General features: G+C 42.2%; 1 protein-coding gene across 1 annotated transcript in view; it reads right to left on the minus strand.

Moving 5' to 3' along the window:
• Positions 1 to 15,762, minus strand: part of LOC124555864 — a 136,851-nt gene that overhangs the window by 68,111 nt on the left and 52,978 nt on the right. Inside the window, exon 2 of the mRNA XM_047129928.1 lies at positions 6,706 to 6,808. Within this exon, the coding sequence (XP_046985884.1) occupies positions 6,706 to 6,808 (103 nt within the window). The remainder of the gene's footprint in view (positions 1 to 6,705; positions 6,809 to 15,762) is intronic.

A 15,762-nucleotide genomic window follows, 5' to 3' on the forward strand; every position in this document is an offset into this window, starting at 1 on the left:
TCTGATGGGGAATCTCTGTCTGGCTGAGGCAGATTGACAGAAACTGAAACAGACCTTTTTCAGAGTTATTATGGACTGGCCATTAGACGAACTGCACCTCTGAATGATGTTACGGCAATGAGAAAAGCTGTATGGGCCACCTACTTTCATAAGTTGTTCACAGATGAGCACACTGTTCACGCACTTTGCCCTAAAGGAGCAGATTCTTGGTGTGGTTTCCAAAAAGCAAAAGATAGTGGTCAGATATACCATTATAAGCATTCTCTTGATGAGTCTGTTATGAATGAAATAAAGCCAATTTTTAGAGACCTTAGCGACCCTGTTTCGCTCAGTAAATGTCTTCCTGGGGGCACTCAGAAACAAATGAAAGTTTCAACGATTGCTTATGGGAAAAATTACCTCAGAATGTTTTTGTAGGACTAAATACATTAAAAGTTGGTGTACTAGATGCAGTGATATATTTAAATGATGGGGTGATAGGAAGGTTGGAAGTCCTGAGAAATTTAGGTATAAAATGTGGCTCTAATGTGGAAGACCAATGGCTTCCGTGTGACAGACAACAGGTGCATGAAGCTGAAAGATTCGCTCTTCGAGTTATCAAAGAAGCAAGAAGTGCTAAAAGGAATTCCAAGACGAAGCTTGAAGATGAAGAAATGCTGCGGGATGAAGACTATGCTTCAGGAATGTTTTGAGGCACAGTTAAATTGGACTCATATCTTCATTCACAATTTCCCACAAGTTGTATTTTTCAGAATTCAGGTACAGATATTTCCTAAAGTTTATAAAGCATGGCTATAATTTTTTTTCTGTAGCTTGAAATAGTCCATACTTACGTAGTAGACCTAAGCTTTATTGCAGAATCAACTAAATTATAGAAAAAGTAACATTTTTATTAGGAAAAAAATTAAAATGTAGGATGTGATATTTTTTATCCTTGTAATATTCATAATAGGTGGATTTAAATAGGTCTAGTACCTCAGCCATCATGTCATGCATATTTGGTAAAAATTTGGTCTCCTTCAAATGTGTAACATTGGATTAAATGGTACCTCAATTTGAAGAAGCATTTTCGAAAAAATTGCATAAATTTCTTTGTAATTTTCTTAATAACTCTAAGCATGTTCAAAAACATTCAAAATACTTCTAATTAGTTTAGAAAGTGTGCTGCATTACCTGGTAAAACATATACATTATAAACAGTGCCTGAAAGAAATAGATGTTGATTTTTACATAATATTGAGCCGGAAAGGTACCCTGTATCCTTAATACTGTATTCGAAAATAACAGGATTGGTTTTACTACTCATCTGCATTAATTTACTTTACTCTACACTTAGACCACGATTTCACTGATCGCACCAAACATAAATTCTGTTTAAGTCATCCTGGATTCTCGTACAGTAACTCAACGACGATACATTCTCGTACACTACACCATCATCAGCAAACATTTGCAGATTGCTGCTCATCCTGTCGTCACATCGTTTATGTATATAAAGCATAAGAGCGATCCTATCACATTTCTCTTTTACAACCCTGACGATATCTTCGACTTTCATGATCACTCGCCCTCCAGGGCAACGTACTGGATCTTTTTACTTAAAAACTCTTCCAGTCACTCACATATCTGCGAACGTATTCGCTATGCTCGGACCTTCGTTAACAGTCTGCAGTGGATATTGAGTCAAACGCTTTCCGGAAATCTAGGAATATGGAGTCCGTTTGTTGCACTCTCTCCGTGTTTCGAAGAGCACCGTGCGAGCAAAGGCAAGCTGATTCTCGGATGGACGGAGCTTTCCGAATTTGTATTGATTTGTGGACAAGAGCTTTTAAAAAAAATGGCTCAAATGGCTGTGAGCACTATGCGACTTAACTTCTGAGGTCATCAGTGGCCTAGAACTTAGAACTAATTAAACCTAACTAACACAATAATGTCCGAGTTAGGATTCGAACCTGCGATCTTAGCGGTCGCTCGGCTCCAGACTGTAGCGCCTAGAACCGCAAGGCCACTCCGGCCGGCCAAAAGCTTTTCTGTCTAAGGAAATCTATTATATTCGAATTTAGAATATGTTCACGATTTCTGCAACAAACCGACGTAAATGGTCTTTAATTTTGTGGGCCCTTCTTTTACCCTTCATAAATACAGGAGTCATTTGCTATTTGATCTAGTCGCTTGGGACTTTGTTACGGGCGAGAGATTCGCGTTAATTGGAAGCTAAATATGGGACCAATGTTGAAGAGTACTCGTTGTAAAACCGAATTTGGATTCCATACAGACGTCGGGAATTATTTGTTTTCAACTCTTTCAGTGCTCCTCAGTGCCAGGGATGTCGCCCATACGAGGGTGTGTGCGCCAATCAAAATATGGTAAGTCTTTACGTTCCTCCTGTCACTCTGGGGTGGTGTATTTTAATTAATATAGGTCTGTCTTAAGTTGTGGATCTGACCTTTTCAAGTAAAACTTTTTGTCATAAGTTTTTGGGAATATAATCCGTCCATAATTACTTTTTCTTCCAATATTTAGGCTTAAAATCTGCCATGCGATCCGAAATGAATGCTACGCCGTAACCTCTGAATTTGACTTTTACGTAGATGGAAGCTTAGTGAAGTAAATATTAGCGGAATCATTTTTGAGCTTCCCTCGAGTTGTACGTCAAAGCTGATCGCAGCTGGTTGAATACAGTGCCTGAGGTTTCCTTGTTACTGCGCCTTTTTGGGTCTTTTGTAGATGTTCACACAGAGAACACACCTTATGCAGCCAAAAGCTGCAGGATAAATCGGTGCTTCAGTGCGGTTGCGTCATACCTCAATCATGTATGAGCAACAGATAATGTACACCGTCTCCTGGAAAGACTTCAGTCTCTCCTCGTTAATGAAAAAAAAGAGGAAATGTAAAATTTTATGTTTTATTCCAAGCAAGAATTAGTTCAGAACCGAACGAGTGTGAAGGGAAAGAAGGCTGTATTAGTCCACAAAGCGAGCCGGAGACTCTACAGTAGCAGAAATAACTCGATCACGTAACTAGGTACAACCGTTTTCTAGTTCAAAGTACTGCGCCTTGTTACCCCGCAGTTCGAGCATGGGAATAGATCGCGGAAAATGTTTTCGTGGGCAGCCACGACAGCTTGCTGCTAACGTCATGAGGTTTATTGGTGCTGAGAAGGAGAAAGAAGTGAGAGTGAAGATGGAAAATGGGATGAAACGTGCAAGCAAAATGTTTCAAATGAGTAAGAACATGGTGTGTAATTTACGGCAGGTGGGATACTACGTTAAGCGGGGCGGGATTCTAGTACCTAATCCGAAGAAGAAGAAATAAAGCGCGCACAATAAATGTACCACTGATCATCTGGATAATATTGTTACTGACAAGAAATTTCTACGATGTTCTGAATAATAGCAACAAATATCGCACAGAACTGGATTACGATGCTAGCAAGGGAACTAAGAAACACATTTCTATGGGTAAAATCTGGTTTCAAAAGGAGCCAAAATAAACGAGTCGCTATATATGCAATCGAGACGACACAGTTTCAAAAAGGCATAAACCATTATGTTCATACACACAAATAAGTAATCAGAATTAAAGCACCCATCAGTTATAGTTACACTGTGTCCTCCAGAAGATACGGGACACAGTCATACACAGACCAACGCTGCCTGATACTAATATTCGATGCATCCGCCTGACGTCACACATGTAGTTCCTAAATAGACTCCATCAGCGAAACGCGGATATAAGCCGCCACACGGCTCCAGTCAGTCAATATCAGCGACAGTATCGACAGCGGATCCAGCAGTAGCTCAGCACAGCATCGAGACTCATATATAGCCGCCGCCAAGCGCACCCATAGTGAATAGTCGACAAGTGATTGTAATTATCGTTGACTGGATTCAGGACTAGACCAGAATTAAAGACAGATCAGTCGAAGTGGAAACTGATCTACTGCCACGCACCATCTTCATACCACAGTTAAGTATTTATAAACTGTCTATAAATAAACTATTGTAAATTTTTGCTAATCTGCATTCCAGTCTTCTGCCTCTTTGGACATGTGACGAGGCTGTGTAGTTGACGCGTCCAAGCAAGCCATCTCATAACAACAACTACCTTCAGTGGCAGGAGAGTATCATTCTGCCGCCTATTTATGTTTTACACCAAGTGTATTTTGTAAATAAAACATGAAAAGCTGGCGACTAGGAAAAAATAGTGACACAAAAATCTGGCGCCGAGGAGGTTGCGGCGTGGATGTCGCAAAACGCGACAGTGCTCCGTTTGCAAGAATAATCGAATGTACGATGTTATAACCTCCCCTCTGTGTTTGTCAGCAGTTCACTTTACCAGGCTTAAAGCATTTACACTGCTGGCCATTAACAACGCCGCAGCACGAAGGCATCATGCAACAAACCTCAAACTGACATTTAGTGTACTACGTGCTTGGATAAACCAATGATTAGCATTTCAGCGCAATCGCACGACGAAGGTGGGAATAACGCCATCTACACTGATAAGCCAAAACATTACGACCACTGCGCACCGCGAAGTTGGATGCCACCTGGTGGCGTTGCAGGCACGTGACGCGCTATGGAAAGTATTTAAGCGCAGCAGAGAAATATGAGGGATCATCCTAGCGAAGAAATGGGCTGCAAATGGGTAAATCCACTGAGATAATCGACTTTGTCAAGGGCGAATCACATTGTTTGTGCAGTAGGTCGCTGGTCTTCTCCACAAACGCCGACACCGAGGTAAACGGTGGCTCGAAACGTGTAGCGCGCCACGAGCAGTATTATGCTACGGGAGAAATTTTTCTGCGCTTGCACGGAACCTGTGGTAGTAATCGAAGATACGCTGACAGCTGTGAACTACCTGCACCCCTCCATGTTTGATGTCTTCCCCGACGGCGCTGTCACCTTTCGGCAGTATAATTGTCCGTGTCCCGGAGCCAGAACCGTGCTACAGTGGTTTGAGAAGCATTATAGTGAACTCATGTTGATGCCTAGACGACCAAATTCGCCTGATGTAAATCCTAAGGAACCCATCTGGGTCGCTATCGGGCGCCATCACCGCGTACGCAAATCGGCGGCCCGTTATTTACGCGAATTACATGACCTGTGCGTAGACGTTTAATGTCACATACTTTCACAATTCTACTAATAAACTGATACACGGAATAAGTGGTGTGTTTCATTCCAAGGTCGGACAAACAAGCTATTAAGCAGGTGGTCATAATGTTTTGGCTCATCAGTGTACATTTTGTATATAATGAAAAATTATGCAACGGGCTTTTCATTCAGAAATCGCATTTGAACGTTGTTTGTTTGAGAGAAGATTGTGTTATACGCCATAGGAAAGACGTCTAGGAGCAAGTGTTGGAATGCGACATCGGAAAGATTGTGAACTATGGAGATTGCAGTATGTCGTTCCGTGGTATTTCTGTTCGCGTTGGCCAGGATCGCTTCATTGTCATTCGAATTTGGTATCGATGTGTTCAGGAGAGCCATACTCAACGCCATGCGGTATCTTAACGGCTCCACGGGACTAGCGCTCGAAAGGAGAGACATATTTTTCGCTTGGCCGTGCGAGATTGTACAGCCACGTGACGTATCTTGAGTTAGGAAATGCGCTAGTTTATAGGAAGATAAGTATCTGCAGGAACAGTGTGACGGCGTCTAAAACACAGCGGGCTGTCAGCTCGGCGACCATCCTTGCAGCTTCCCTCAATGCAGCGGTAGAGAGACGCACTGACAATGGCGCGCCCAACGACAACGCTGTACAGAGCAGTGGCACGACGTCGTCTTTTCGGACCAGTCTCGACTCTGTGAACAGCAGCGTGATGGACGTATCCGCGTGTGGAGCCTCTGAGGAGAACGAACGTGGCATTCGTCTTCATCATCTGAGCCCAGCACACGGCCGGCCGGTGTGGCCGACTGGTTCTAGGCGCTTCAGTCTGGAACCGCGTGACCGCGGTCGTAGGTTCGAATCCTGCCTCGGGCATGGATGTGTGTGATGTCCTTAGGTTAGTTAGGTTTAAGTAGTTCTAAGTTGTAGGGGACTGATGACCTCAGATGTTAAGTCCCATAGTGCTCAGAGTCATTTGAACCATTACAACCCAGCACATGGCTTGATGCTATGGGGTACCGTTGGGCACACAACACAGTCATCTCTGATTCCCGTAGACAGTAATTTGGACAGCAGGCATTACATTTTTGATGTGTTTAGACTGGTGGCAGTGCCCGATATTTAAGTTACGTTGCCAGTGCTATCCTCGCTTACCTCGATACAGAGGACAGTCAACTATTTTCCTGGCCAGTGCGTTCTCCAGGCCTCTCACCCATTGAATGCATCTGGTCGTGGGCTGGGCCACCTCTCGCCAGCCTCTATGATTGATCAAGACCAGCACAGAGATGAAGAAGCGTGGAGTGACGTCCCAGTATCTGGCGTTCAAACTCAGTTCCACTCGATTCCCAACCGGATTAGGGCCACGGTTTCTATAATACTTTGTAGCTCTGTGTAGTAAATTTTACACACTGTACATCCCCATATCTATTACACATTTAATTTTGCGTTCTTCTACTATACGCAACAAGGAGCAAAATTTCGTTATTTGCTATACTATCTGGCACTGCAATTTTAATGACCAGTAGTGAATGTGAAATAATAATGAGTAAAGACAGCAAGCTGGTTACAGACAAGTGGTGTTGTACGTACAGTTTGCACTTGAGGAGCAGCAAGGCGAGTAGGGCGCCGAGCAGCAGCACGCCCGCGCACGACGACACCAGCACCAGCAGCCACGTGTCGTCCAGCGCCGGGCCTGCAACACACACCCACATCTACAGTCACATACGTGTGGCACAATGTTCATGAGCTACCAGGATAATTTGCCCCCCCCCCCCACCACCACTGTTCCAATCACAAAAGATGGATGGGAAGAAAGGTTGTCGGTAAGCTTCCATTATCATCATCGGTTTGCCATTACAGCTGCCTGGGTGTGGAGTAAGAGCGCTCTCCACTTGTGACTATCCATGTACTATTCTTCTCTCGGGACTGTATCCCTGCAAATCCCTCCTTCACTTAGTTCAGACGTATCTTCCTTAGTCTTCCTATCGGTCTTCTAGTATTCACATGTGCGTGCAGTTTGCGGTACTTCCTTCTTCCAATCGTTTGAGATGGCCGACGCTTTTCACTTTCTCTTTCAAGGATATGTACACTCCAGCTACTTTCCTTATTCTTTCATTCTTTACACTATCCTTCCTGGTTTTTTGGATCAGAGTTCGTAAGAACTTCATTTCTGCTGCTTGCAATTTGTTGCCGATCTATTTGGTTGTTGTGGAGTTCTCAATGCTATGTTGTTATAAGGATGTAATATGACTGAAGGAGAGTCTGTTTGATCCTAAGCGGACTTGTTCGTTTCGGAGTAGATCCCGAACTTCACGATGGAATTGAACTGATTTTTATCGCTTGAAATGTTCACGCAAGATATTTATCCTATGGCATTTATGCTCCATGTCAACCCATGTTTTATTACATTTCATCATTCAGTGTAGAAAGGCTTACGCTGCTGTAAGTCAGCAAGTAGTTTACATCGGTAGCACTCCCCACCCCATAAAGTGACAGATGGTCACGGAGCGTGAGAACGGAGGCCCTAGCAGGAGCCGTGTCATACTGGAGCATACTGAGAATACGATAATTTACACTGCGTGGCTTGGTGAAAAACGCATAACTATGTTTACATATACTAACTCTTTAAATGTTTATACGCGACTCCAACTAGAGTGCCGACATTATCCATACTGACAGCTTCCTAACCATGATATCAGTAACTACAAAATCAATACCCATTTTAATTAGAACTTTATAAAATATTCTTAGTCATTGGCTGATTAAATCGACTAGGGGCAAAACACTGAAGCTAGATCACTATAGTTCAATTCTTTTATCTTGGTGGCTCGCGCATGCCCGCCCAGACGCGGGAGATTGCTGCGTTGCCAGTTGCACACGACGCACGCGCCAATAGAATCAGCGCCATGCACTGCTCGCCTGTGCAGACACATCGTGTTCCGACTGCTTTGACACTCTTATCATTCCATTCCACAAATACTATTTGGCCCAAAAATTAGATTTTTACACATCTTCTTGACTGATACCTTCCCCCCCCCCATAAATGACTTAATTTTGTTTCGATGTTCAACGCAGTTATTACGCAGCATTAAATATAGTAAACCATTGCAGAGGTAAAAGTCCATAGAGTATACTTTCCGTATGGTCGATTTTAGTTGCCACAATGTTGAGAATGAAATGTGGACAAGATACCTAAATTTCATATAAAATTTACTGTGTAACAATATCTCATTTAAGTACGACATAGGTGTCGTATGTAATATTGAGAAATATTCCGTCTGTCGCGACTGTAACAAAAGTTTTATTTACACTGAGCACGTTTGGCTTTATTTTAAAGCACTTCAATCAATCAAGAGGAAGTAGACAAAATACATTAAACAAAACTGTGGACTTACAAAAACATTAGGACTTGAATATACCGTCTATCAGTGAAGTGCTCTGAGCTATGTCAAATATAATTTTTGTGTGTGGCACACACAAACATCATTTATTTGCTAAAACACTGATCAGCCAACTCAAACGTTGAATATTGTGTTACCGCAGCACAAAACTACGAAAGGTGACTTGGCAATAGAGGAGACAAAATACTGCCCACTGAAGATGCTTCAAAAGAGAGAAACGCGTCTGGTCTAAATAAGTCGCTTATTACAGTTGCAGAAGAGGAATATATTTCAGTACCATTGAGAAAACTGCGACTGTGGAACAAAAACAAGAAAGAGAACATGAGTACCATTGTGTATGTGACATACCTTTCATTGATTGAAGTGCTTTAAAATAAAGCCAAACGCGTCCAGTGTAAATAAAACTTTTATTACATTCGCGAAAGACGGAATATTTCTCAATATTACATACGACACCTATGTCGTGCTTAAATTAAATGAGATATTGTTATACAGTAAATTTTATATGAAATTTAGGTATCTTGTCCACATTTCATTCTCAACATTGTGGTAACTAAAATCGACCATATGGAAAGTATACGCTATGGACTTCTACCTCTGCAAACTCTTCAATATTTCGTGCAATGGTTTACTACATTTAATGCTGCATAATAACAGCGTTGAACATCGAAACAAAATTAAGTCATTTATGGGGGGAAGGTATCAGTCAAGAAGACGTGTAAAAATCAAATTTTTGGGCCAAATATTTTTTGTGAAATCGAATGATAAGTGTGTCAAAGCAGTGGGAACACCATGTGTCTGCACAGGCGAGCAGTGCAGTGACGACAAAATCGCGCACAGCGTGGAATGCGGGGAGCACGTGTCTGCAGCAGCGAAAGGGTTAATGAAGAGACAAAGCACTAGAAATTTCAAAAAATTGCATTCAAACGAATATAATTCGTGAAGTAAGGCACTTCGATATTATTTTTAAATAATGAAAATATTAAGCATCGCACAAGGTTTGCACTCATAAACTTTCGCGTAGAAGCCCATCACCTTAACCGTTACGCTAACGCACCTCGTTTGACAACATAACGCCATGAGGACTATAACACGTCACGCAAAATACTGACAAACACTGTTGGTATGACTATGAATTACTCACGCTTCGTCGAAGTACAATAGGAAATAAACAATTACCTCTGTTCTTTATTGCGAAAAAGCGGTTCGTGAGATTAATACAAACACCTTTCCTTGCTATCGCCTGAATTAGGAGTCTTATTGCTTGTTTGATTTAATTAATTAATAGAATATGAAGCAATTGGTATAAAGAATGCTTTTTCCAAACTTTCTATAAAAGAAAGTCTGCCATCAAGACATTGCTTTTGTTCTATTACTTTATTTATGACTGAACGTTTCTAAAACTGAAGACACTCGTCCATGCTCTGCACTGCAGTGGAGATCTGGCAACGTCGTTCTCTGTTCATTGGCTGACTGTGTTTTGTGACGTCAGATGCGCAGAACGAACCTAAACTCGGCCGCCAACATAAATGACGCGCACTTTAGGCAGTTCCCAGTCAGTTTTCATGTGGACAAAATGTGTGCTTTACAAGTTCTGATACTACACGTTTAAAAGTGATTTAGTCATTAAAAGTGCCTCGGAGAACGTTTATATACAGAATGAAAAAAAAGTAATGAATTATTGAGACTACATTTGTCTACGTAACATGTTTAAGTGATTAACATGGTAAGATCACAGATGTAAGCGTGAGATAAGGCATTGCAAATGAGGCATGCTGGTATATTAATAACCGCTGTAAACGCCAGTCTGTTGAATGCAAGCATGCAAACATGTGTGCATTGTGTTGTACAGGCGCCGGATGGCAGTTTGTGGGATGGAGTTCCATGACTCTTGCGTTTGGTCGGTCTATACAGGGACAGTTTATGCTGTCTGTGGATGATGCTGGAGTTGTTGTCCGATGATCTTCCATATGTTCTCAACTGGAGACAAATCTGGCGATCGAGCCGGCCAAGCCAACATGTCGACACTATAGAGCATGTTGGGTTACAACAGAGGTATGTGAGCGAGCGTTATCCTGTTGGAAAATGCACCCTGCAGTCATGCTGCGTAGGATAACCACGACACTGTTCCTGTTTTCATAGGAAATCACACTGCAGATCACAATTACACCTGCAGGTTCAATGTATCTAGTACCGAGAAAGATTGGCTGCACCCCTCAACTGGCCTCCTCCTAACCAACACACAGCCATCACTGGCACCGAGGTAGAACCATCTTTCTTCAGAAAATGCAACAGACCTCCACCTTACCCTCCAATTAGCTCTCGCTTGACGCGGCTGTAGTCGTAAATGGTGGTGGTTTGGGATCAATGGAATGCACGCTACAGGACGTCTGGCTCCGATTTGTTCTTGAAGTAACAGATTTATAACAGTTCGTTGTGTCACTGTGGTGCCAAATGCTGCTCAGATTTCTGCTGTAGATGGAGTACGATGCGCCAGAGCTCTACGTCGAACACAATGGTCTTCCTTCTCAGTAGCGCCACGTAGCCGTGCGGAGCCCACTCTTCTTCCGAAAGTGCGTTATCGTGAACACCACTGCCAGCAATCGTGTACAATGGCTACATTCCTTCCTTCGCAAGAAGGCTAACGAATTATAATCATAATACACTGAGACGCCAATTTGTCTGTCGTCATGGTGTTAAGTCGACAGAAATAGTTGGGTATTATTGCCTGTATCACCGGCATCCAGTTGTCGTAATCTCTTATTGAGATTTTCATATTACCCTGAACACGAGACGCCGAGATAAATGTGTATATTCTCCGTGACGATATATCCCACATTCCATTCATCCTGATCCATTGGTTACGTGCATCGGCAGCAATGAGTGATAGGAAAGCTGTTGTGAGGTGACGAATAACAGTGACAATGATAGTAATAACAAATTAGTAATCAAGGATGTGTAGTGCATTACCGACAATAGTTAACGATTAACAAAATAACCAAGAAAAGCTGAGTGCTTAATAGGCGCACTGCATAGGTGTTCTTACCACTTTTCTACTGAATTCTGTTCTGGTTGTTTGCAGAGAGAAAAGAAAGAACCCTGTAGCCATACATATCGCTAGGACAACGAGATATTACCTATCAACTATCCTTGCTTTACATCACGAGACGAACATGGCGTCACTGAGCTGATATTTGAAATACATTTCTGTTTTCTCTCTCTGTCTCCCTCTCTCTCTCTCTCTTCTTATTTTTATTTTTATTTTTGAGGAAAGCATCGAGAAGCGCGAGTAATAAGCAATTAGGCATATAATCTATTTACAATTAGTTTCATCGGGATAAATAATGCAAAAATACACATTTTAAGTGTATTATTGCGTAATTACAGTTATTGACAGTCTATTCGTGAGCTTGCTCGCATTCAGTGGGGTGAAACCCATCACAGAAGCAAGCAAAACACAAATATTTCTTGCACCATGCACAACACACAAACGAAATCTCGCTGCACTGACGTGTTGTCCGATATATTGCTCGGAAAACATATCTGATTCATGTCGTTAAATACAGCTCTATCAGATATCAATTTGGATGCGTACCAAGTGTATAAAAGTATGTCTTGAAATACACAGAAAGGCACATAGAGGTATTCGACTGAAACATAACCATGACCAAGATTGTAACTGGGCTAGACAGCATCGTTGTCTAACACCTTGACAACTCGGACGGTGACAGTGTTCGGCCGGTTACTTACGTACACTGGTATCAAAGCTACAGCATGAAAACACAAAAATGTTAATAACCCAAAGATCATTAACTTTGGAACCCATAGTAAAGTAAAGCAGTCATCAGTCGGAAGATTGGTTTGAACACCATAGTGCTTTAATAGGCACGGTCTTGTTGGGGGTGGTCTGCCGTTGCTTTCCTCCGACCTTTGAGTTGACTTACCTTGCCAGTTAATGGAGTGACGTACAGTTTAACGTGGCTTATGGACCACAGAGCAACTCGACATTTTTCACATCAACGAACACTGCCCGAGGGGAAATAAGTGTAAAATGGCACATAAAAATCGTGGGGCTGATCAGGGTTCGAACCCAAAACCTTCGTACTCGTAGTCTTCCTTATTACCACTCCGCCACCATGTAGCCACCACTGCGGCTTCTGCTTGGCATTAAAATTAAGGATCTCTCGTTTGTGCCTGTTTTGGAACTTGGGTGCCCCTGCACCAAAGTAAAGAGTACTGAATTGAATGTAGTGCTGTCAAGTTTGAATAAACAGAAAAAGAGAAAAATTAAACAACATAAATGGTCTCTCTTTGATGTCTCAATCTTCATTGCCATTATGCCTCTTATGAGGAAAAGTGTACTCTTCATTAAAATAAACATCTTCGTCTTGGTATGCAAATGTTTGAGATCTATTTTACATTAAAATTTTACTAACAAAATTAAAATTTTTCCATTTGTTCACAGCATCTTAATCGCTGAAGAGAAGTTAAGCTGAAATTAAACAATATATGCTTTAAACAAAGTCTTCTTCCTAGACTCAGTACCGCGTCCAGTTTCCATTCTCTTCTACAACTGCATTTAATCGCCGGGGAACAGAGGCAACTAGCTTTCTGATGAATCTGTCACTCTGTGACATCTCTTCCCACACCAGAATGAACTGCTTCCGACAACGCTGCCTTGGATGTTGGTGCAGGTCTTTTGCTCCTAATAATTTTTTCCATCTCTGCCCACACGTGCTCTATGGGACTGAGGCCAGCAGCTTTTGGAGGCCAGTCCGACAGCTCAATGTCTCCTTTAATCTCAAACCAGTGTCTTACACGATTAGCTGTATGGATTGGGGAACAGTCATGTTGGAAGATGATTCTACCTCCAGGAAATCGCTGACGAACAGAAGGAAGCATGATTTCTTCCAGTATTTCGCAGTAATAAGCATTACAAAGCGGACGCTCAAGTTCCCACAGCACGCCGCAACCATTTGCTGATATCCAGCCCCAAACTGTGACAGACGTCCGGTCACACCTTTGCCTCTGCTGGACATATTTACGGTCGTATCTCGTTCAACTTGGTCGATACACATGGACAGAGCTATTTGGAGCAGTTGAAAATAAGTTCTCGTCGGTAAATATAACTCGGTCCCTTTACGAAAGCGGCTTCCTTCTGTAGGCCAGTGCGAAATTTAACCTGGCAGTCGCATGTTGCTCTTTCAGCATTTCCTTAACAGCCAATTTCCATCCATACCTTCCTTCCTCGTTGAGCCGACGACGTATGGTCGACCTGCTCACTGTTAGCTGCTGGATGTTTTTAATTTCTCTCCTGCTCCTGAAAGGGTCCCCAACACTGCAGCGGAGTATACTCTTGTATGAGGATAGTAACTGTTCTCGAAAGAACAGATACCATTGATGACCGTGCAGCTTCTCTAGAATAAATGACAATAAATTGAAACCCTCAGCTGCCGACAGGTGTTGTTGATATACCTCGATGGGGACAGCTGAAAACGTATGACTGGACTGGGATTCGACTCTATCCATCCGTGCCACCTTTTTTTTTTTTTTTTTTTTTTTTGCAAGTGCTCTACCAACTTTTCTAATTTTATTTTATTTTATTTTTTATAAGGAAGGGAAAATAAAGATTTGCTCCAATCATTTCGAGGCTGCCGTTGCGCAATATAAGAAATGAAATGTCTACTTGAGTTTTTTTTCTTTGCCAAGTAGTAAACAGAAAATTTTATGGTGCACAGAAGACTATCACTTCATTGTTGAAGGAAAGTTGCTCCGTTGCTCCGCGAGAGAAGGAAAATGTTAAAACGAAAATGGGAAAGAAAAAATGCCTTCTGCATTGGTGAGCGTCTAGATATTATCTTAAATTCCGGCAAGAACTAAAGTCCCAGGAAGCAATTAGGATTCATACACACAGATCACTGGCAACCTCTGCTATCCGAAATATTGTATTTGAAGTATTTAACCGTTTTATGATTTTCAGCGTATTTCCAAATATCCTCCTGTAGTCACAATGTTGGCTCATTTTTAAGTGTTCAATTTCTATATAAGAAAAATAGTTTAGGAAAGTAGCATGCCTATTCTGCATAATAAACGATGCTGTGTGGCCCATGATTCACGTTGCAGCGTTGTTTTTTGCTCGTGGATATCTCAATTTTTGTGGCTGAATGATCTCTAAAGGGTCTGCACCACTGGGCGCCGTACGGTCTATCACCGACAATCGTTGACGAAGAAATGTTGTAATTTCTTCTGCATGTGCGCACGTGAACCTATGAATAAGCGTATCGACTCTTCCACATGCGTCACAGTTGGGCGTTGGATGAAGGCCTATCATATGTAGCTTTTCATTCGTTGCTACTTTATCGTTGACTGTTAGATACCAGTCGGATATGACGCGTGATGGCAACATGTCGCTGTGCACATTCCGCCATACTATACTCCAATGTGTATGTGGATGTTTTTCTTCGAGACGATTCCTGTGGTTTGTTGTCATGAGGAGGTCATAAACCTTCCTGTTCGTCAGGGTTCCGTTATCGGCGATGTTGTGTCGAATGTAGCTCATTTCCATGTAGTACAGTCGCACATGTCGGTAAGAAAGTGGAATGCCGGCGATATTAACGGGTGGGTCAAGGCTATGAGGCTTCCACCGCTGAATGAGGTTTGTGATGATACTGGTCCTCCGGGTACGAAACTCCTTCCTGATGCGATTTAGGAGCAGGGTGACACATTTTTTGTGTACTTTAATGAGGTTAAGGCTACCTTTGGACGAAGGTAAGGTTAAGGTATCGAATTGAACTTTGAAAATGTGCCCCCTAAAAAGAAACCAACATAACGCTTGTTGTATACTCTTGGCTAGATGGTCGGAGATTGGAAGAATTTGCGCCAAATAATTCATCTTGCTCGTAATGGCGATCTCGATGGTCTTAACTTTTTGTAGTATGTTCAAGTCACGGTCGGAGTGAAGTATCAAAGCAGCATGTAATTTATTAAGCATGTGTGATCAGCTCTTCGTCAGGAATTTGTCTGGTTTGGCCTCAAAGGTAGCACCGAGGGTTGTGTGATAATCCATGACCTTGCACCAGGTAACATGGGATATGTCTCCGATGCCGCCTCCGATATGCAAAGCTATGGTTTTAGTTCTATTTAGTATTGCTCCTGAGAGAAACGTGAATGTTTGTAAAAGAGTTTCTGCAGACAGAAGTTGTTGCGATGATGACACAGTTACGCGTATATCGTCAGCATACGCAAT

This window comes from Schistocerca americana, chromosome X (assembly GCF_021461395.2).
Source record: "Schistocerca americana isolate TAMUIC-IGC-003095 chromosome X, iqSchAmer2.1, whole genome shotgun sequence".
Classification (NCBI taxonomy): Eukaryota; Metazoa; Arthropoda; class Insecta; order Orthoptera; family Acrididae; genus Schistocerca; species Schistocerca americana.